Source organism: Mytilus galloprovincialis, chromosome 2 (genome assembly GCF_965363235.1).
Source record: "Mytilus galloprovincialis chromosome 2, xbMytGall1.hap1.1, whole genome shotgun sequence".
NCBI lineage: Eukaryota > Metazoa > Mollusca > Bivalvia > Mytilida > Mytilidae > Mytilus > Mytilus galloprovincialis.
The window spans coordinates 70,374,097-70,397,526 of NC_134839.1; the positions used below are offsets into that span (position 1 = coordinate 70,374,097).

General features: G+C 31.0%; 1 protein-coding gene across 2 annotated transcripts in view; it reads right to left on the minus strand.

Moving 5' to 3' along the window:
* Positions 1-23,430, minus strand: part of LOC143064283 (uncharacterized) — a 67,932-nt gene that overhangs the window by 7,969 nt on the left and 36,533 nt on the right. For both annotated transcript variants that reach the window (XM_076237016.1, XM_076237017.1), the window contains 16 exons: positions 19,988-20,110; positions 16,099-16,335; positions 15,196-15,351; positions 14,569-14,757; positions 10,692-10,805; positions 9,355-9,468; positions 8,790-9,035; positions 6,706-6,819; positions 6,214-6,409; positions 5,741-5,886; positions 5,181-5,414; positions 4,339-4,723; positions 3,694-3,895; positions 2,090-3,107; positions 1,397-1,572; positions 455-999 (listed from right to left, as the gene is read on the minus strand). In XM_076237016.1, the coding sequence (XP_076093131.1) occupies positions 455-999; positions 1,397-1,572; positions 2,090-3,107; positions 3,694-3,895; positions 4,339-4,723; positions 5,181-5,414; positions 5,741-5,886; positions 6,214-6,409; positions 6,706-6,819; positions 8,790-9,035; positions 9,355-9,468; positions 10,692-10,805; positions 14,569-14,757; positions 15,196-15,351; positions 16,099-16,335; positions 19,988-20,110 (4,195 nt within the window). The remainder of the gene's footprint in view (positions 1-454; positions 1,000-1,396; positions 1,573-2,089; positions 3,108-3,693; positions 3,896-4,338; positions 4,724-5,180; positions 5,415-5,740; positions 5,887-6,213; positions 6,410-6,705; positions 6,820-8,789; positions 9,036-9,354; positions 9,469-10,691; positions 10,806-14,568; positions 14,758-15,195; positions 15,352-16,098; positions 16,336-19,987; positions 20,111-23,430) is intronic.

Sequence of the window (23,430 nt, forward strand, 5' to 3'; positions counted from 1 at the left end):
AATCTCTGATGAACAACTAGAATTTGAGGAATTATATAATTTATATCATATAGTAACAGGACATTACATGTACTAACAAAACTCTAATATAAGTTGTAATAAATTCAGTAAAACATTCTGCCATACATTTAGCATAGATTGAATCATTGCAATAATAAAAGTAAAGTAACTGTTAGTTGACTTTTAGTCCTCTAATTAGACACTTTGATAGATTTTTTAAATTATTGATAAAAGTTAAATAGTGAAACCTCTCCTTCATTCTAGATTACATTTACTGTAAAATCTCATATTCATAGTATAAACAAGAAAAGTACATGTATTTAGAAACAAGATTTCAATAAAAAATCCAATATTTAAATACTTTTTTTTTTAAATTGATATTCGTAAGCATTTGTGTTACATCATGTCTGTTCTTTATTTGAGTTTAAACGTTGGACTATAAAACAATATTTACCCTTCAGTCTGAACTATCTCTCTTTTGATCCTGTTGATAATGGATCTCTTCTCTCTATGGAGACCATTAGAAGACCAAGGTTTTATAATAAAATTTCCATTAGCATCCTTCTTTATCTTGATCACAACATTCAACAACAGGCCCATGTTACGTAGGAATTCATTGGCATTTATCAGGAAATTGTCTTTAGTAGACATCATGAATATCACCATTGTGCCTTTTAAGTTGTTCATTGGAGTAGGATTATTACAATCGTTGCCGTCCCAGTTACACGGAGCATTATTACATCCCTGATCACAGTGACCATTGCCATAGTTCTCCTCACAGTAGGACTTAAAGTTGGGGTTACAGGTGGGATTACCCATACAATCATTGCCATCAAACAAACAGTCCTCAGAGTTACAGGCCTCGTCACATTTACCATCCTGGAACACTTCAGAGCAGTAGACACCATTTATTGGGGCCAGACAGTCCTTCCAGAGATCTTTAACACCAAGGGAACAGTCTCCTCCGTCATACTGACAAGCCATGTAGTTACAATTAGACTGAAATTAAAGTGTTTATGGTTAAGTATGGGTTTATAATCATCATGATTATTAACATTTGTAATAATGACATTGTTCAGTGTGCCTTTGCAGCCATGTCCAAAACACAGTAAACTGCTATCAATATTGAAACAGGCATGTTATAATTTAATTTGAGAAAATTCATCACTCTAATTATCATTCTACACATATTTGAACATATTAGATGAAAAAGTAAAATTTGTTTTTTGTAGTGGATAAGATGACCATGATAACAGTATTAATCTAAATATACAAGATTTGCCACAAGAAATGTTTTACCAGTGATTTTAGACTTATTTTATCACAAAAATGTCTGTGTTGGTATTCAGTCTTTCTACATACTATTTGACCTGTACATAAACTAATATAAACTTACATCGCATTTGCCATCACCTGCTACAGAGGAGCAGCCTCCATCATTACAGTAAACTTGTTTGGGATCAATCACAGGTGGGCTGACTGTGGCTTTTCCTAATCCAGGGTTAGCATTCAGATCAAATACTTCACAATTGACACCAGTAGAATACCTCGGACACCAACATTCATAGGACCCTGAAATATGCCCAGAACGAGGTTGATAACTTTCTCATTTTTCAAAATTAACTGGAATATTTATTTGAACAATTTGAAATTTGCCCTTAAAAATATTAGAATAATATAGTGTTCATAAAATGTTTATGACATCTGCAATAAGTGACTTGAATTTTTATATATGACATCAACAATTTTAACTATCATAAACATATCAAGAAAGTTATTTACTTTTTAGTGAAAGCAACAGTTATTATAAAGTTCTTATTTTACACATGTAAAGATAGAAGTTTCATACCGTTTCAACTTTTGCATGTTTTAAATTTTTACAATGAAACTGTAAGTCTCATTTATTGTGATTTTAATATATTGATTGTATTCTAAACTTCTGATCCTTTTATCATTTTAGTCTCCCCCACCCCGAAAAAAAGAATAACTACATAAAAATAAAGAATTGAAGATCAACAAAGGCCCCTTTGACATGTGTGCTATATTTAGCCATCCCTTATAACAGACCAGGATAGTATATGGTAATTACCTGGTTTATCTATACAGGATCCTCCATATCTACAAGGATTGGACTCACACTCTTTAACAACATCGTACTGACAGAATTCACCTTCTGTACCAGGCAAACATATACAATTGAAACCAGAGCCATAATTCTGACATCTAGCATTGTTGTAACAACTGTTTGGTGTACAGAAATCTGAGATAATTCCACAGTTTGGTCCACTAAAACCTGACCGACATGTACAGACATGAGATGTTTTCCCATTAGAACAGGATCCTCCATTTAAGCATGGATTGGTTTGACAATAATTGACAGCAGTACTACAATTCTCTCCAATCCATCCTGGGTTACATTCACATTTATAAGTATTGTCCAGCTGAACACATGCTCTTGTACCTCCTGGATTACACGGTTTGTAGATGACACATTCATTGATGTCTCCCTCACACTGATCTCCAACAAAGCCAGGTTTACACTGACATTCAAACCCTCCGACTTTGTCAATACAAGTACCTCCATGATGACATGCTCCACTGTAGCAATCTTGTTGGTTCACCTCACAAAAATATCCATTAGTTCCGGGAGGACATAGACATGCAAATTTATTGACCAGGTCAATGCAAGTTCCGCCATTGTTACAAGATTGGTTCTGACAATCGTCCACATTGATATCACAATTCGTTCCTTGAAATCCTAACTTACAAGTACACTGGTAATATCCATCGAAATCCTGACAAGTAGCTTCATTCTGGCAAGGTGCTGAGGCACACTCATTGATAACAATATCACAGTAACTGCCTTCATATCCTGCTTTACAATCACAAACATGGTGATCAGCTGTGTTACGACAAGTTCCACTATTTTGACATAGCTGACTGACTTGAAGACCCCTATTTTGTGCTGCAGCTTCACATGTCATTCTACTGATGTCACAGGCTTTACCAGTATAACCAAGGGCACAAGTACACTCAAAGACATTAGCATTCTGCATACATGTTCCCCGATTCTTACATGGATTAGTCTCGCACCAGTCGAAAAACTCCTGAAATGTAAATAATTATGAATGGATACATCAACTGCTCTTTATACCCTTTCTTAAATATTTTTATGTGATGAATTTTATCAAAATAAAAGTTCTTTTAATAAAGAAAATAGGAAAAAGACCACATGATAAGATATAATCTGATGCCTATTTATTAAATAGTTAAACTTAAAAAACACATTTTTTTAAGTCTGCAGAATTTGATTGCAACATAAACTCTCAAAAAATTACTGTTCGAAGACTTTGTGTTTCATTGTTTAAAAGGTTGATAAATCGCAAGGGCTGTTGTTTGTATGGAACTCTAAAAATGGGATAGTAATCCTAACATTTAAAATGCATTTTCATTTTCAACATCAAGAATCCCAACCTTCTGGTATTTAATAGTTAATTGGAAAAGCCTTTAATATTGTATGAATTTGAGTTTATATCATACATACATGTATGTAGTTAGATAAACCATTAATAATAAACTTATTCTTATCACAGCCTTTAACCTAAATAGAACTAAGAGATATTTTCTCTTCCTTTCATCATTTTAAAATTATCAATATACATTGATATTTCTATATTCTAGAATATATATTACCTCACAGCGAGGTCCAGTGAAGCCATAAGGACAAACACATTCCCATGAAGACTGTTTGTTAGAACAAGTAGCTCCATTCATACATGGGTTACTATCACATGGATGTATCTTCGTCTGACAGTTTGCTCCTGTGTAACCATTTGGACAGACACACTTGTAGTAGTTCTCTCTGTCTATACATGTACCTCCATTTAAACAGGATCTAGAAACAAAACAAGTTTTGGTCAAAATATGCATTAACTTATTTTCTGCTGGAAGTGTTAATTTATACAGTATAATAATTTACATTGTAAAAATAAGCTAAGTAACTTCCTTGATTAGTAAATAGTGGGTGCTTCAACATCTTTCATACATATTCAAGGTCATACTGTAATCAAATTTACTTTTGTATTACTTGAGTTCAGCCCTTTTTTACTGATTTTGTTTTTGTTCTAATTTGTTAATATTCATATTAGAGAAGAGTCAAGTCTGGCAAATATACAAAGAGTTATATTTATGTTATTTTTTATTTGTTGATGTCGTGCTAGTAAATTGCTCAAAATATTTATTGGTTTAAAATATATTATAATTACCAGATTTAACAAAAGATTGGCCTTTATTGACTTCAAGTACAGTGAATTACATTTTACTAAAAAATAAACTTACGAAAGTGTACAGTCATTATCATCATTCTGACAATCCTTCCCACTGTAACCAGGACGACAAGTACAGGTATATGAATTGACATAGTCTGTACACACAGCTCCATTCCTACATGGGTTGGATGCACATTCATTGATGTCGTTCTGACAATGTTTACCACCAAAGCCTCCAACACAAACACATGTGTAATCGTTAATGTCGTCAAAACATGTGCCTCCATTTTGACATGGATTAGGATCACAGTCGTCGTGGTTGACTTCACAGTATTTTCCTTCATAACCAGGAAGGCAAGAACAGTTGAAGGAACCATAGGTGTTATGACAGCTCCCACCATTGTGACAAATCTTTGGCTGGGAACACTCATTATAATCAATATCACAATGTCGTCCTAAAATAAAACATTTAATATGTATATCAGTTGTTCCTGTATTAAGTTCTGTCTAATCAAATATCATTCATACAAATATGCAAGACATAGAGTTCAGGAATAACCTGTATTTTCTATGCTCATGAAATATTTTGAAAGTCAAATGCATACAAAATATCATACAAGCTTAAAAGTAAAATGACTTACTAAGAGAAACAAATTGACTAATGTCAACTTTTTTCTACGCAGTTGCAACCTTTACTCATACTTTCAGTATCACTCAGAGTTTATAGAACAAGTTTATAATTCTTTTAGTGAATAATCAGTCTAATCTTTAAATACAAATAGCAATTACTTGCCAAATACATGGATGTTTACCTCACATCAGTTTTTATTCTTAATATAGAAAGAAATTGGTTTTCCTTGAGAGATTATGACATAATTTTTTTAAATGACAAAATCTATGCTAGCTACAAACCTGTAAATCCTATCTGACAGTGGCAGTAATAATCCTGATAATTATCAGACACATCACAGTTAGCACTGTTCCTGCAAGGATTGGGAGAACAAGGGTTCATTTCAATGTCACAATTAGAACCACTCCATTGGACCTCACAGTGACAAGTGTATCCATTGGGCATGTCTACACAGCTACCACCATGTTTACAGGGGTTGCTGGCACATTCATCAGTGTTGATCTCACACTGAGTACCTACAAGTAACAAATTGTGATTTAGTTTTTGTCAAGTTATGATATGTTCAGCATATAATTTACGGTTACTGTTACCATCAAAATTAACATGGAACAGTAAATATTAATCTTTTTTTTTCAGGCAATGAATTGATGGATTGGTTATTGGTTGTTTAATGTCCAGTGGCAAATACCTCATACATGTTCCAGATTATCCATGCAAAGGACAATTTCATTATAAAATTATGATTGTAATATTTTACTTTACTGTGGTCTTTTATTAAGATGAATTTTGATCTTTTTTGCGTTAATTTTGAGTAAGGGTAGTAAACCCATCCTAATCTTACCTGTAAATCCGGGTAAACAGCTGCATTCATATCTTCCTACAAGGTTTCTACAGGTGCCACCATGTTGACAAGGATTAGATTGACATTCGTCAGCCAACATTTCACAACGACTGCCTGTATATCCCACTGTACAATCACAATCAAACCTGTAAAAATATATAAAACAACACTGTAGATTCATATTATTCTCTTGGTTTTGTTTTAAGGATAAAGTGAGAATATCATTCCTTTTTTCAAAGCAAAGGAAATTAAATATTTTGTTAGAAATTAAATATTTTGCTAATCACTTTACTTTGTGTTTTTTTACCTTATGAATTTTTACTCTATATGTAAACTTGACATCTGCACCAATACTTCTTATACAACTATGATATGTCATATAAAATAAAAGGTTTTAAGATTTTTCTAGTGAAAACAATTCATGTGGTAAAAGAAGTTACTGGTTAAGAGAAGTGCAATAGTTATCTCCTTACCTGTTAACACCATCACGACAAGAACCACCATTCAAACATGGATTACTAACACAATCGTTGATGTTGGAGATACAGTTGGCATCATAATAACCAGACGGACAGTCACACTTGTAAGCATTCACCATGTCCATACAAACTCCTCCATTCTGGCACGGTGATGACGCACATTCATCTACGTTTATTGAACAATTGCGACCTACAAAATAACAACTTTGTAAATATTTCATTGACTTCAAGTTGACTTGATTGATTAAACATATACTATTTCCTTTTCTGTTACATACAATCTGACATACAAAATTTCTTTACAACTGATAAATACATGTATGTCATAGTTAGTGACAGATTCAGGTGGGGGCCTATGTCCAACCTTGTTTTGTTGGCGTAAAATCGAAATAAAAATTCAACTTGCAACACTCATTATTAGATTACATTATTTTCAAATTTTTGTAAGTATATAATTCTAATGGAATCAAACCAAACTCCACCTACCAATATATCCAGGTTTACATTTACAGGTGTAGTTGTTTATTCCATCTTCACATGTCGCTCCATTCAAACATGGATTATTGATGCAGTCATTAGCATTCGTTTCACAGTTCTTCCCTGAAAAATATGAATAGTCTTCTAGGTAACAGAGAACAATTTATATACATAATTCAATTAGGGGGAAAAAAATGTCTACTCAAACATATTTAGAAGGGAAATTTTGTTTTCTTTCTATGGCATGTAAATGATTATTTGCTCTACAAAATGCTAGAGTTATCCTTCCTTTCCTGAGTATCTGTTTTAAAGCACATATTTTTTGTAAAGTAATATTAAAGGCCATCAAATGATATTATATATAGGTACTTAAAATGAAATAAATGAGTTAGTTTATGAAATCAATTCACCTTTAATCTTCTCTTCACAAAAATCACTCAGGTATATCTTTTACCTGTCGATTCACCTTTATAAATACCTCAAATATTATAATTCATAAAACACTTAAAAATAAAAATAAAATGTAATAATCTTTCCCCAGTCAACTCTTACAGTGCATTCACTGGTATAAGATTCAATTTTCTCAACATAACTTTTTAATGTGCATAAATTAAGAGTTCATTAAAAGTATATTATGACATATCATGGACAGCGATTGACCAATCAGAGAGCTGATGTAAAGCAGATGGCTTCTTTCATGTAAGGTTGCTATGAGAAAACTGTACTGTATGACAATTATTTCACCTTTAACTTTACTTAACCATCTGTTGACTTGACCCTCAAGTGTCAACATTAGGAATATAACGGAAAATATATCCTCTGTTACTTACACCTGTCTACAGGTTTACCTCATTTTTAGCTTCTGACCTTAGATTTTCATAATTAAGACTTTCATATTAAGCATTTGACGCATATATGCAGCTGTTCATTGCAAATTGGAGTATCATTTAGTGTAAGGCATACTATTTATATAAGGCTAGGCCATTAGTATGTGACCCTTATCATAACTTTAGTTATTCCATTTCCTCTATACACTAACTAAATGTTCCACACCCTAACCAAATGAATACACAACCTCAAATCTTAGGTATGTATCACTAAAAAAGTCAACAAAACTTGGAACAAAGGTTTTCTAAAAGCAAATATTCCCTTAGGTAGTAGTAAATTTGTATCCAATTATTTTTTTCTATGCAAAAGGAGTCTGTTAACACCTTTAAACCTATCTGTATTACAAATGTGGTCCAATGTGGATAATAAAAACTTCAGAGTAGCCTCTAGTCAATTACTGGTTCATTGATACTTACATATAATTATCAACTTTAGAGATAACATTTAAATTTTGATTGTTACCAATTACCACTAAATCTACTTATTTTGAAATAAATCGTTTTCCGGTCTCTGATTATCTTGCCATTTTAGCAACCAAGGTTTAAAAACAAATGTGTGATTTTGTGTCCATAAACCTCAAATAAAAGTCAACATTTCAACTATTATATATCTATATACCTACGATATAACAATGGGTTAGACTGCTACAAATCTTTCTCCATTTATCGCCTTCTCTTATTTTTATGAATTTGATATCAGAAAAAAAATAAGGACATGTAGAATAATTTCCCTTTGAGACCAACTACTCAACAAAAGGGTAAGAATGAAAAATATATATTCTGAACCCTTATTGTATTCTGAACACTTATTGTATTCTGAACACTTATTGTATTCTGAACCCTTATTATATTATGAACCCTTATTGTATTCTGAACCCTTATTGTATTCTGAACCCTTATTGCTTACAGTTTTTTAAGTACTGGAACCCTCTTAACAAACTGGCATTCAATCACAAAGACGTTATAACACTTATGATAGAATACTCAATAGTGGTCTAACACTTATGATAGAATACTCAATAGTGGTCTAACACTTATGATAGAATACTCAATAGGGGTCTATTTTTCTTAATAAAACATCCATAGTGTAGGAAACTATTTCAGACTACAAACAAATAGATTAATTCAAATTATTAAAGATCATTCATAATAAATACAAAATCTACAGAAAAATTTACATGATATTTGTATTTCTATCATACTAACCTGATGTTCCAGTCAGACATCGACACTCATATCGTAGCCCATTACTGGTCGTATAACTAAAACAACTGCCTCCATACTGACAAGGCTGGGAATCACAAACATTGATCTGTACTTCACAATGGGTGCCAGTATATCCTTGTAAACAGGAACATGTATAGGTACCTAGACCATCCACACATGTACCATTGTGACAATTGATGTTCTGACAATCATTGATGTTCACCTGACAATTCTCACCAGTAAAACCTAAAATATAACCAATGTTATTAGCAAAATTTTCTTTTTTCTGACAGACACTAGTTGCAAGTGAATCTGTTGAGTTATATGTGAGTGAAGGGATTGTGTTAGATTGGGATTATGCCTTACTCGAGTAACTGAAAATATCCATTTTCACTTCAAAGGAATTTTGTACTTGATTGCAGTTATTTTCAAAATGCTATGTAAGTCTTTTAAATCATCTTAAAGAAAATCAAAAGCTGAGGCTTACAATGTGAAAATCTGGAATTGTTTAAGGAAATGTTTTTGAAAATTGCTAACTTATGACCAAAGTATGTAAACAAATTACCATTCCTACATCTGCAAACATATGCATTGACATTATCTTCACAAGTTGCACCATTGACACATGGAGAATTTTCACATTCATCTATATTCGAGGCACATGTACGACCAGTAAAACCTACAAAAACAACAATGAATTAGGTCAAAATTCTGGGAAACATTTCAATAATATATCCTACATTCAAGGCACATGTAGGACCAGTAAAACCTACAAAAACAACAATGAATTAGGTCAAAATTCTGGGAAACATTTCAATAATATATCCTACATTCAAGGCACATGTAGGACCAGTAAAACCTACAAAAACAACAATGAATTAGGTTAAAATTCTGGGAAACATTTCAATAATATATCCTACATTCAAGGCACATGTAGGACCAGTAAAACCTACAAAAACAACAATGAATTAGGTTAAAATTCTGGGAAACATTTCAATAATATATCCTACATTCAAGGCACATGTAGGACCAGTAAAACCTACAAAAACAACAATGAATTAGGTTAAAATTCTGGGAAACATTTCAATAATATATCCTACATTCAAGGCACATGTAGGACCAGTAAAACCTACAAAAACAACAATGAATTAGGTTAAAATTCTGGGAAACATTTCAATAATATATCCTATTTCCATTTCACAACAATTATGTTTGACAAGCTGATTGTTAGTGTCATGAAGGTTCTGAAACAATCATGTCATTCTCACAGCATTTACTTCTAATACTGTAAATTCAGAAATCATTGCAATGTTTTTATTATTGATTAAAATACAACATGGTTATCATCACAATAATTTAAACTCACATTTCAAAATTCAACAGGATTTCTCAATATAGCATAAGTTAAAACTGTGTTTTAGTCTAAAATGACCAAATCTCAATAATAAATGCACACAATAATATCTGAATTTACAGCACTTGATAGCTACTAACATTAAAAGGGAGGATTACAAATGTTCATTTGAATACAAATGTATACAATACTTCCAAATCTCAACTATTCTTATTTCAATCATGATACAGTCTACATGTATTGTATTTCTAAATTAAATAAGAAACATTACACCTGTATCTTATTTAAATAAAGCTTGGATTTTTAAGCAAATCAGAATGTCTGAACCATGGCTTACTGGTCATGACTATCATCAAAGATCTTATAATGCATATTATGCAATCAATGCAATTGAGGACAAGGTTATACTATAAAAAATCTACATTTTCTCACCTTCAAAATTCATTTCGAATCAGTTAAAAAGTTTCAAAATGGAATTTAACAAAAGGGAATGTAACAATCTGGTGGTTTTAGCTCAAACCAATTGATTGTTCACGGGAGTTACATACCTTGTCGGCAAGTGCACTTGTATTTGTTGACTTGGTCCTCACATATCCCATTATTTTGACAGGGGTTATTTTTACACTCATCAATTTCATTCTCACAGTGGATTCCTTCATAGCCTACAACAGAAAAAGATAGTTTAACACTAAACAATTTTTTGTTCAGGAATTCTTCATATTGTGAGTAGTAAAGCTGGCACATTTAACTGGGCAATGAGGTTTTTTCAAAAGTACATTCACCATGTATATCTTAAGAATTTGAAAGAATACAACTTGTTTACGTGTTGTAAGTACATGGATATCTATTTTTTACAATACACAGATAGTTAAAAAAAACATCAAATACTACAGCAAACAAAAGAACCATCAGAATATTTGGTAGCTTCATTGCATTTAAATCCTTGAAACAACTCATTTATTACACTGAAATATCAGATGTCTCCAATGATATCAGGAAGGAAAGATTACAACATAAACAAAACAATAGTACCACATTTAAGAGAATGAGTAGTGTCATGACAAAAATGTTATAATTCTGAAGAAGTAACAAGAGGAATACAGAAGTTGTATACCGTAATAAGGCTTAGTCAAAATACTTTACAGAAATATCTGATATTTTAGATAACCTATTTTTGGGGATGGCTAGGTTCAAGGTATGACTGAATACATGATTTTTTGGGAGAACTTGAGTTTCAAACCAGTCTGGATTGGACAGAAAGTTCAGATTTAAATAACAACAAGATGAAGTAATATTGTATAAATGTTTTAGAACAAAAACAACAACTTTAAATGTTTTAGCATAAAATAGGAAATTAGAACTGATTTCCGTGTACCTAGTCATAGGCTCATCTTAAATTGTTGGTTGGTACATATGTATTTAGTACAATTGCCTGGAATCTGTGGTCTCCATCAAGTGGGATGGGGATCGCAGAAAGCTCCGGAACAAGGCTCATTGAATAGATTTAGCACATATAGGTAAATTTCAATAGATATAAGAAGATGTGGTATGAGTACCAATGAGACAACTCTCCATTCAAGTTCTTTTTAATGAATAAGTTATGCTGTTTGTGCATGAATGATGTCATTGTACAGTTGACTCTTTCTGTGATTTATAAGACAAGCTTTGTGACATAGGAACCGTATGGGAAAGTTTATGAATTAACAGTTGCCTTTTGGAAAAACCTGTTAGACATTTTATTTTTATTCAGTACACAATACTGTCACAAAATTTACCAATCTCTCTTGTCAGCAGAAACAAGAAATAGTATAGATTACACACATTCAGAATAGACCTTTTTCTTGTTAAATTTAAAGTTGTAAAAATTTACATAAAAAAATATAAATAGTCGTTTAAATGCATTTTTCCAAATTAGAAATACATGTATCAGAGTATAGGTTCGTGAGAAAGGCCACAAAAATCAAGTTCATCATGTATATTTAAATATTTGTTTACCGGGTACAAGTTTACCCATCATAAAGTTTTTCAAAAATTAATGTTGTCATGTTCAAAAGACATAATTCAAAGAATTTGCTATCCTGAACTAATTGGACACATAAAAATTATCAAAAAACTTCGTTTACACATATATTTTTTTTTATCTTTAATACAAAATTGTTGACATTCAAATTTCTGTTTGATTACACCAACTTAAAGGTTTTTATTACTTTATTTCTTTCAATGAAGAATCCAATTAATTTTTTACCACTTTAATATAAATCATTTTGTAATATGAAATAGTAAATTTAAAATTTCATTTAACACTATGTAGTTAAAGTATCAATGTAGCTAAAATAATTTTCAGACAAACATTCTTCAATACATAATTTTGAGAAACCTCAGTTTAATTCTTTAACATATATTTTTCTTATTAGAAGAAGTTTTTTGGTAGCAACCATATAATTATTTTGACTGTAGATGTTATCTCAAAAGACTTAAGTAACAATTTAATCATTTTGTAGGCCGTGGGAAGAAAACAGAGACTGTTAAGTTTTCCATATGGCTTGTCACCTTCAGAGATGAGAGAAGTAACACATAGCAACTTTAACTGATACAGGTTCTTGACAGTGGGGACTTTAAAAATTATAAAATCTCTTTTTATTTACAATTTAAAAAAACATTCTAAAGGTCAAATACTGGCATCATTAATGTTATCCAATTATTTATTTTTAAATTCATTTTAAATTTGTTTTCAAGTAAAAATTGGTCTGTGTACGTATTCATCACACTATTCAGATTGCAGATTCTAAATTTCAAATAAAGTAATAGTATTAACTGACTCAATTCAAAATGTCAATGTGTTAAATTTCACCAAAAATTTCATGTCTCATATATAAGTCTTTACAAACTTCCCCATTTGTGCCAGAATGATAGTTACCCATGCTAACAAACAATGACCACCAGTTATCTTGTTATTACTGTTACAATATGACTCAACAGGTATTTATCTTATAATGCAAAATTCTTTGGTATTCTTTAACATTTTTAACTGATAAAATCTTATTTATATTTTTTTACTTAGCATGCATGTTTTATTTTTAAATTCTATTTAGCCATCATAACACAAATTTTGTCAAGTTTTATAACGCTTTTGTTTCTTCCAAAACATGCATAAACTCAGTTTTCATGCATAGTTCTTTTCTATCAATTCATAAAAGAATAAGTTCTTTTTTTAAACATTGTTTACCTATAAATAAAGAATATTATGCTATTTAATTCTGCTATTTAATTCCACTTTCATTCGGTAGTAAAATTTCCCCGAGATGTGCCCCACTTTGCGTTTTCTTATTTTTCCCACACTTCGATAGTAAGACCTTGATGACCTTATGTAAACAGATGCAGGAAAAAACATTGTATTACCATAAATCTTCTGAACCTATGATAAACACAATTTATACAATGCCAAAAAAAAAATCTTCTAAGATTGAATACATTTTAATCAAATATAGGTATATTTAAATTAAAAACTGCAACAAAGGAAAATTTGTTTACCTCCAACAAAGAATAAAATGGAAAAGGTGAGACCAAATGGTATTGATTCATTTTCTTTCGTTTCATACAGAGATATTAAATATTCAACTTCTTTTTTGAAGCAATATTAAATTATTACATCATAAGATTAAATTTCTACTATTCAAAATTCATTACATTTTAAAATTTCAAAATGTAAATAAAACTGATTTGTGATCCCTAAAACTAATCTTCTTTTACCTCAGTGATATGTAATTATTAAGTAATTACTAGGAATAAGACCAAAGAAGGTATGAATAATAGAATTAATCATATTATCACTGCAACTGTTTTTCTTTCATTTTAGTATGTTTTTCAACGGAACAAGAACAGGATATTACAATCTAGTAGTGCAAACTTTTTGAAATACATGTACTTCCCTTTACATACAAGAGTCATCAAAATTATACAGAATTCAAATGACGTATCAAAGATACTAAGATATATGGTTTAAAGGAGGAATATATTTTGAAAATGAAGCTTCAAATCATTCATATGATGAATTGGTGTGATGGCAAGAAAGATGCATTAAGTCCAAAAGGAACAAATGATTATTGCTGCCTGACTTTATTCTAACACAGGTCAGACAGACGTCTAGTCATTTGAAGGAACCAGCATATGATTCATGATCGTGTTACTAAACCTGTCAAATACGTACACCATCATCTTAACATCAGGGGAAATCGGTAGGAGTGAAACTTGAGTAGCCATTTCCCTTAAAAAATCCAAATAATGAAAAGTTGATACATGTTTATGTTCCTTACAATTAACAAGATGTATCCCCTACTGCAACATTATATATAACTTTATTTGTTTGTTTACATAGGACTGGGCCCTTATCACCAGTAAAAAGGCAAAGAGAAAGCAGTATCATACCTGGCATACAGATACATCGCCAAGTTGCTACATCATCCAGACAAGTTCCCTCATTCTGACAAGGATTAGAGATACATTCGTTGATGTTCTGTTCACACCTAGGACCGTTATAACCTGGAGCACAGTCACACTTGAAACTTCCTTCTGTGTTCACACATGTGCCACCATGTTCACATGGGGATATGGCATCTGAAATTTATAGTAACTTTGCTAAACAACAATTTCTAAAACTATCAGTCAAATTCTAATCAGTTGTGCAATTATTCATTGAGTATCTGAAGACTATATATACAAACATTTTTATCAAAGAACATAAGCACATTTCCACTGTTTTAGGAAACTCTGTTACAAGGTCCTGCAAATTCCACCTTGATTATGGAGCTAGAAGATTCAACAGCCTACAGTTTATAGTTCAAAAATTTTCGATTACATTTTAAATATATATCATGCTGTTGAAGAATTACTCAAAATTTATTATGATGCACATCAATGTAATGAATGCATGCAATTTATTTGTTTATATAAGCATCATTGAAAATAATACGAGATTTGTGCACATTTAATATGGTTTAAGAAAAAAAAACAAAACTTATCTGAACTCAACAGTAACAAACAAAGCATACTCACTTTCATTACATTCGTTAATATCTATAGAACAATCTGCTCCAGACCAGCCTTGTCGACATGTGCATACAGGATCACCGTTTATTGGGGACGTATCACAATTAGCTCCAGAATGGCAAGGATGACTTATACATGCATCGTCCAAATGACAACGAAGACCTTTAAGCAATGAAGAAACAAGTTTCATGCAAGAAGTTTGAAACAGTGATAAAAACACAGAAAATAGTCCTTTTTTTCTTCAAAAGTCAGCATTGAAAATGTCATGCTTACAAGAGAGCAAGAAAAAGAATTTTCATTTTTATTGTCGCTGGCATGCAGCAATTCTCTTAGATGCTTTGATATATTTTGGCAATTTTTTTTTAATGTTTATCAAACTTGACTAGACAGGAAACCAAATGCTTTCATTTTTTAGAAGTTATTAATTTATGATTCATAGAAATACAGATTTCATTATGCTTCAAACGATATTAAGCATGTCAATATTTGATGAATCATGCATAAGACTTTATAAGGACAAGATTTTGTTTTTTCTTTGTCAGAATGTCTTGAGAAAAAAACAATGTTAGCTCAGTTGTTTTAAAAAGATAATAATATAATTTACCAGGAATATCCTCAATTGAATTTGATTGTTGCCATTCTAAATGTAAAATTGAATAAAATTATACAAGTCATACCAAAAAAGTAGTCTAAGACAAATGATGATCTTGAATATTTTTTTTTAAAAATCTTAATGTTTTCATGGAATGTCAAATTAATCTGCAAGGTATAGATATAATATAACCTTAACCTATAGTTGTTCATTTCTGTGTCATTTTGGTCTCTTGTGGGTTGTCTCATTGGCAATCATACCACATCTTTTTTTTTCATAATTAAGGAATAAATAAATCAACAGATTAAGATACATACCTGTTTTACCAGTAGGGCATTCACAGTGGTAGTAGCCAACTTTGTCATGACAGGTACCTCCATTGAAACAAGGATCTGCAGCACAGTCATCAATGTTTGTGGTACAATTCTTTCCCATCCATCCATTAACACAGATACATGTATAACTCCCTTGGGGACTATTTAAACATGTAGCTCCATTCTTACAGATTCCTGGCTGTGTAACACATTCATCTACGTCATATTGGCAGTAGTAACCTACACAATTCCATAAAATTAATGTTAAAATTTGCACCTGAATATCTTTCATTATAAAAAAGAACCAAATCTTCATCTATCCCATCACTTAAATTGATATGTTCAATTTTACAAACAAATCATCTGAAAGGTCAAATCCCATGGCTTTTTTGGGGTAGACGTAAAATACTAAAGTATAAGAATGTGTTTAGTGGCCTCTTTAGTGACAGCCCATTTTCACCTCTCAGCCAAGATAAAAACATGGGAACTCTTTGTCCTGTTAGTTAAGTGCAGGGTGTTGTTGTACATCCACTTAACATCAAAAACATTCCTAATTAAATAGGTTTAATACAACATTTTCTTATTCAATTACTTGCTACACATAAAAGGAATAATAATAACTATTTTATTACATTTTACTACATTTTATGACAATGTATTACATTGATGGTTTTAATCAAGATAGAGTTGTCAATCAGTGTTGTCTATGTTAATCATGTTTAATGAAGAGAAAACAAAGTGTTCTAGATAAAGGCATGTCCAATGGACAAATTTCCTATGTCCAGTCTATTTAATCTGTGATCATTATCACAGGACTTCCAAGGAGAGACATGACCATAACACTATCACTGGTTAATGCTTAATCATGTTCCTTTTGACAGTCATAGTGATCAGGAGATCTTGTTACAGATAAAAGTCACAGCTATATATTTGCTCAGTTGGTTAGCAGAAAACCTGTTTCTTTGAATAAATTGAAAAGACTTAGCATCCCTTTGAAACCCAGTATGTCAAATTACTCTCAAGTAAAATTAAAGTTGTAATATAGACCTATTCCTTACTTAATGGTGATTACTAGTATTTTCATCAAATTTGAAGATGCCCTAGTTGGAGGCTAAATCATGGTTTGTCTGATCTTACAAGTCATATATAGATTTAACCTAAAATACTTATGGGGTATTCCTCTCCTAATATATATTGATTGTGTTTAGTCTATTTGTGTTAGTAAGGTTTTGTCCTTGATCCTTGACCTCAGTTTGACAATTTTTCACCTGACCATGAAATATGTTTAGATACAAATCTCCTAATTGGGATCAAGTATACGAGGTTTGTTGAAGACACATTTTAAAGCTGTTTAGTCTTTTTTATTTTTATACATGACTATTATGACCTGGACCAGAACTTGAACTGTACTTTACCTTTAAGTATTGACACTGAAAATCATTTGGGGTATCCTCCACTAAATGTTATAAGGAAAACAACATATTGAGGAGGATATTAAAGCAGAATCATATTTGACCTTGACCTTTGATTAACAATTTCGTCTTTATTGTATTCCCAGAATAGATCAATGGGACGGCAATTTAACTTTCAAAAATAAAAATAAATAGTTTTTTTTTATTTAAAAAACAAATTCAACAAAAAAAAGTTAAGACTAATGATGCAGAATTCTATCCATATGTTTTCCCACAGGCTTATTATTGTGAAGAAAAAAATGTTCATAGTTCAGATTTATTTAGTCCTGAGGACAATGAATCAAGATATTTAATCTTTTTATTTGACCTTTTCAACAGGGACATCCGAACAAAGTATCAAGTCATGTGCTAAATTTCCATCTTTCTATCTGTTATTATTATCTCTGACATTTAACATTGAGGTTGTAGCCCCACCACCAAAGGTCCACACTGACCATTACTTTATAAGGTGAAGAGTTTATACAAAGAAATCTTTATAGTTTTTCAATAACAGGATTAGCTATGGTCAGTTCCTGTTTTGAGATTACCAATAAAAAGATACAATTATGGCGACAACTTCTTAAGAACCATAAAATTTAATACTATTTCAAATATAGCTTAAAATTTCCCACCTTTTTCCAATTTTATGTTTTTAAGCAGAAAATCTTCTTATTGAAATTAATGTAAAAGTGACATTTAAATGTTGGGAAGGGAAATGTAGGCTTTACAAATGACTTCTTAAGAGTATATTTGACAAGATTTGAGATATCCAGCTGCAGATTAATAAACTTATTAAATTTTCTATACAGAAAATTAAATATAAATTAAGCCTAAAACACTTATTAGATTATTTGTGAGAACTTCGAGAATTCATTTTCATCAGCGTATTATCTTCGCCCCTTTTTTATCTTATACTTTAGAATGAGTTGATACTGATAAATTTTACTGATTGAAAGCAGAAGTATACATGTATCACCTCAAATTATCATCATCAGATTTGCATAAAATCTAAATTCTATTTTAAATCTAACTTGTTTCGAGATGACTTAGTGAATTAGTACTCCCTAAACTTTCACCCTAGATTCCTTTAGACAGCCCATTTTAAATTGGACATAACCATAAAACATGAAACACAATTTGTGAAATTCACAGTTAAGTCCAAGATAATACTGTTCATATACTGGTCAAATTCATTACCATAGAATATATTAAAGATTGAAAATGAGAAAATAACTGATTTTAAATACCCATGTCCCTGTAGTATTTGTATTATTCAACCAGTCTGACACTTCAGCTTCATTTAACTGCTTAAAGTATCAACTGCCATATCTCACAAATATATCCACAAAATAAACATAATAAGACTTATCATACATTCATAATCATTTCTCTCTGTTTTTCTTTTTGCTGGTTCTTAGTTTACTTAAGTTTGCTTCATTAGTCTCATTTGTGTTCATCCTTTTCCACATCAATGAAGTGTTTATTTAAGGTTATTTGACCATGTAAGCATGATTTACTAAAAAAGATAATGATCAACAAATATGGCTACCCAGAGGAAGTGTCCACCTAGCAAAAATCTGTCTATTAACCTGTCAAGAGTTCTGATGTACTGCCTGACACCAGCTATCTTAAAAATACATCAAGTGTACCTGGTTGCACTTTCCATTTACTTCAGTAACAGATAAATCAAATACTGCAATCATTCACTAAAGCTAGAGAACAAAAACCAATATTCCAGCATTTTTCCATTTATAAAGGGGCATGCATAACTCTGGAACAGTGAAAGTGAGGTAACCAAAATTAAAACTTGATATGTGTTCTGTGCAGGTTATTAACATTTATTTGAGGCTAACTATAGTTATAAAATGGAAACCAGTTAAGGAAAGAAGGGACTTTCATAGGTACCGACATTTAAGGGTAAAACTTTATGCCCCCTCCACTACAACAGGGACATAGCGTGGTGTAGTGGTTAGTGCATCGAACTACTAACACAAGGGTTCTTGGTTCGATTCCCGTTCGGGATGAAAATTTCAGGAACTCAATTTTTCGGCTCTCCCTTGACACAATTTGCGAGTATGGTCTTGAGGCAACAATGAAAGTCTGTCGGAAGGGGAAGATAAAAGGCTGACCTGTGTTAAGAGAGAGTCATATCTCATAGACACCCTTGTAGATTTCGAAAAAGAGTAGGCTAATGCCGCTACAAGGCAGCACTCGCACCCGTAAAGTGGAAAGGGATTAATATAAGTTGCAAAACTTGTTTCCCAATCCACTATAATTAAATATGTTTAAAGTAAACTAAACGAACAGGGACATAAAAATTTTGTGGCAGGACTTGTATAGTGACCATTATTTAAGCAGGTGGAATATAGGTAACCATTTAGACAGGATTTACTGTACCCTTGTCTACATTGTTGTTCAGTTATACATGTATTACTACTCACCAGTATGAGTTGGTGGACATGCGCACGTGTATGTATCATTGCCATCTATACAAGTAGATCCGTTAGCACACTGGTTCTTTATACAGTCATTAATGTTGATTTCACAATTAACTCCTCGAAATCCTGAAAAATAATAATAAAAATTTAGAAATTTTGTCATTTTGTGGCGTTATCTAAAGATGACAGCAAGGAACTTTTGTAATTAAAACCAAATATGAATATGTGTTTAGTGAAATAAAACTCTACAAAAAGATGTTTATATTATGTTCTGTAGACTGATTAGGTATGTCTCTAGTATAAATAAGAACAAAATTATCTCAAGTTAAAGATTGAATGGGTAACAAAATTATCGTCAAGACTTATCATAAAACATACTTTTTAAACATTTAAAACTTAGTGTTCTCCCCTTTTTTATGAAGTTAATTAAAGCTGGTTCTTCTTAGAACATCTGTTTTTTAGTCATCTTTTAGAATACGAAAAAGAAATTGAAGATTGACAGTCAATTTCTAAATCCAAATCAGTGTGAAATTTTTCACCAATCATCCCCATAATTTACATTCGTACAGATTTAGCAGTTGTGTACTGCTAATGAAATTAAATCAGACGATGGTTGTTTGAAAATTAACATGTGACATTTTTTAACTTCAAAATTAATAATGAGAAATAAAAATACTGACTATTCCCACAATTTGTTATAACGGACTCAACATTTTGTTCACACTACAGACTCGCCTTTAGATCCTCAATATTTCACTAGCCCTTACTGTTAAACCAATTCTTGTCAATTTTATTGAGTTAATTTCAATAATAGCACATTTTCCTCAAATTATAATGTAATGATCTCCAATTAAGTAATAAAATAAGCCTCATTGTAAATTTTATTGTTAACAATGCCATTCATTTTGTGGTCTGTCGGTTGTAAATTTATTTTTTAATTGCGCCTAATTTCCAACCATATGCAGTTTATTTTGTTTTTTCAACATGTTCAAAGTTTGCGTTTTCTAGCCATAAAATTCTGAGTTGTTGTAATGATTATTCCATTATATCTGTGCATTGATATATGAGCTATTTTCAAATTATTATTCAATAATTTTAGCATATTGCATTTCCCTTACAAATAAAAACAGGACAACTATATTCCATAAAACAAAATATCATGACAATACTAAAACTGTCAAGAAAATGAACAATGAAAAGTGGAAAACTGGAACCATGCCATTGTAAATTGCTCATATTGCGTACAAGATGCAGTATGCAGATAACAGCAAACCTCAAATAAAGTTTCAAGGATTAGGGTGAAATATAGTAGCATCAATTCATCATGATTTTTAAAAAATAAAAATAACCTTCTTTTGAGAGGCTCCAAATCTTGGGGTACATTCATCTACCATATAAAGATTACAGATTTGGAATCCCTACATTAAAGTCAATAAGATCATCTATTCTGCAATATCATTGAGCAACAGTTTTAATTTGAGGTGAATAGCAACACCAATTGCTTTACCGGGTCCCCTGAAATGACCTATACCATTCTTAATCTTTTGGGGGTATTAACATCTTTTTGAACTTGTCAAAAATAAAACAAGTCTGCAGCATTTTGTAAATGTCATTTAAAGTGGCATATTAAAGTGTAGATTTAACAACCATCATCAGTAACAGCTGTATTTATATGTATTTGACATAAGTTTTAAATGTGACAGATTGTTAAAGCATTATCCTTCTTTTATCCAATTCCCAGGGGAAACTTTTCATGCAACTTTGCATAACTGTCAGCAAGAGGTAGCCTTTGAATTTATTATTTTAATGTTTAAAACATACAAGTCTATAAGCTGATGACTGGCGTTGAGGAACAAAGAAGGAAATGTTTTATAAATGTGTTGGAACACAAACATGACAAATAAGAAAACCTATTTTTTTTAAACTTGAAATTAGAAAAAAATTTCTATTTTAATTCTATGTTTCTATCTTTAAGTTTTAACAGGAATGTCTGGAAAGAAAGGAATATCCTTTCATATGTTACTTGATTTCCCCTGTGTTTTTAGCCTGGTTGTAAAAAAATATATACAATCAAGCATGTAGAAGACAAAAATTCCAATTAACCCAAACATTCAACCAGGAATTGAGCAAGTTTCTTGTATTCAATTTAACTATGAACAATTTTTTTTTTCTCAACCTAGAAGACTTTATAAATCGTTTTATGTAAAGCAACAAGAATAGTTTGGTTTTTAATCCTATTTCTTTCTAAAACTTGTTTCATCTTTTCATATAAACTTTACATCAGGTTACAGTATACACCATGTACATAAATGAAATATTTATTTCAATTTTGTAACATTTAGGTAAAAAAATACTTCCTACCAATATTATGTGCAAAAATAAAAATTAAAAAAACATAGCTTGAATGTGTTTCTTGAGTTTTGCCTGCACTTTATATACTTTTTGTCCTCAATATTTGACAATTGAAATAAAATCAGATAAGATTGTTTGCAAAGGATGTGTATCAAAATAAACAATAAAACGTAATTCTATTGTTAACTACTATGCTAATGAAATTCTTCCTCCGCACTTACTCCTACTATGGTAATATCTATGTAAGTTAATGGAGAAAAGACCACGTAGATGACTTCATCATCATGAACCAAGACATATTCATTATTGACCTTTCATTTTCATTTGCCCATAATTTTAAAGTTAAAGTGAAAGTGTATTTATGGTGTGTTTTTTGCCATGCTTTTACAGAAGGAGATAGTTTTGAATCAATCAAAAAGATTAATAGAAAAAAAGATATAATTTAAAAGTTGTAAAGTATAATAACATAATTTTACATTATTCCTTCATTATTTGTTTTCTGTATATATAAAATAAAGAAATCTGAAGCACCCAAATGCAATAACATCTTTCCCCATTAAAAGTGGTATTTCACATTAAATTTTTTAAGTCACCTTTAGCGCCAATACCCAAAATCTTGATGAAAATCTACCTATGTATGACCTGTAAGCTTTAGTGTCTTTATTGGAAGAACAATGAAAGAACAGACAGCTGTAAGTAACAGCCACAGTATATAAGTTTTTAAAACAATGAAGCCAATTGCTTTATATGATAATTTCATCTTTTAACCAAAAAATGCTATATGTATCCACTAACAATTAATGTCTAAGTTTGCTATTAATATGAAAACAATCAAAATATAAAAAAAGCTTTGTTCAAATAAAATAAAATCTCATATTTAACATCTGATTATTTGTTCAATCATATCAAATTTCTTTATTTAAAATGATCGGAATCATTCAACCAAATTTATATAATGTAAAAAATTTGCATCTAAAAAATATAATCGAAGGTTATCAACAAAGCAACACATGATGGAGTTGTGAGCTACATAAAAGATACATTAAGCTTTTTCTTTAAAGAATATTTACTATTAACTACTAGTTGTAAGACCA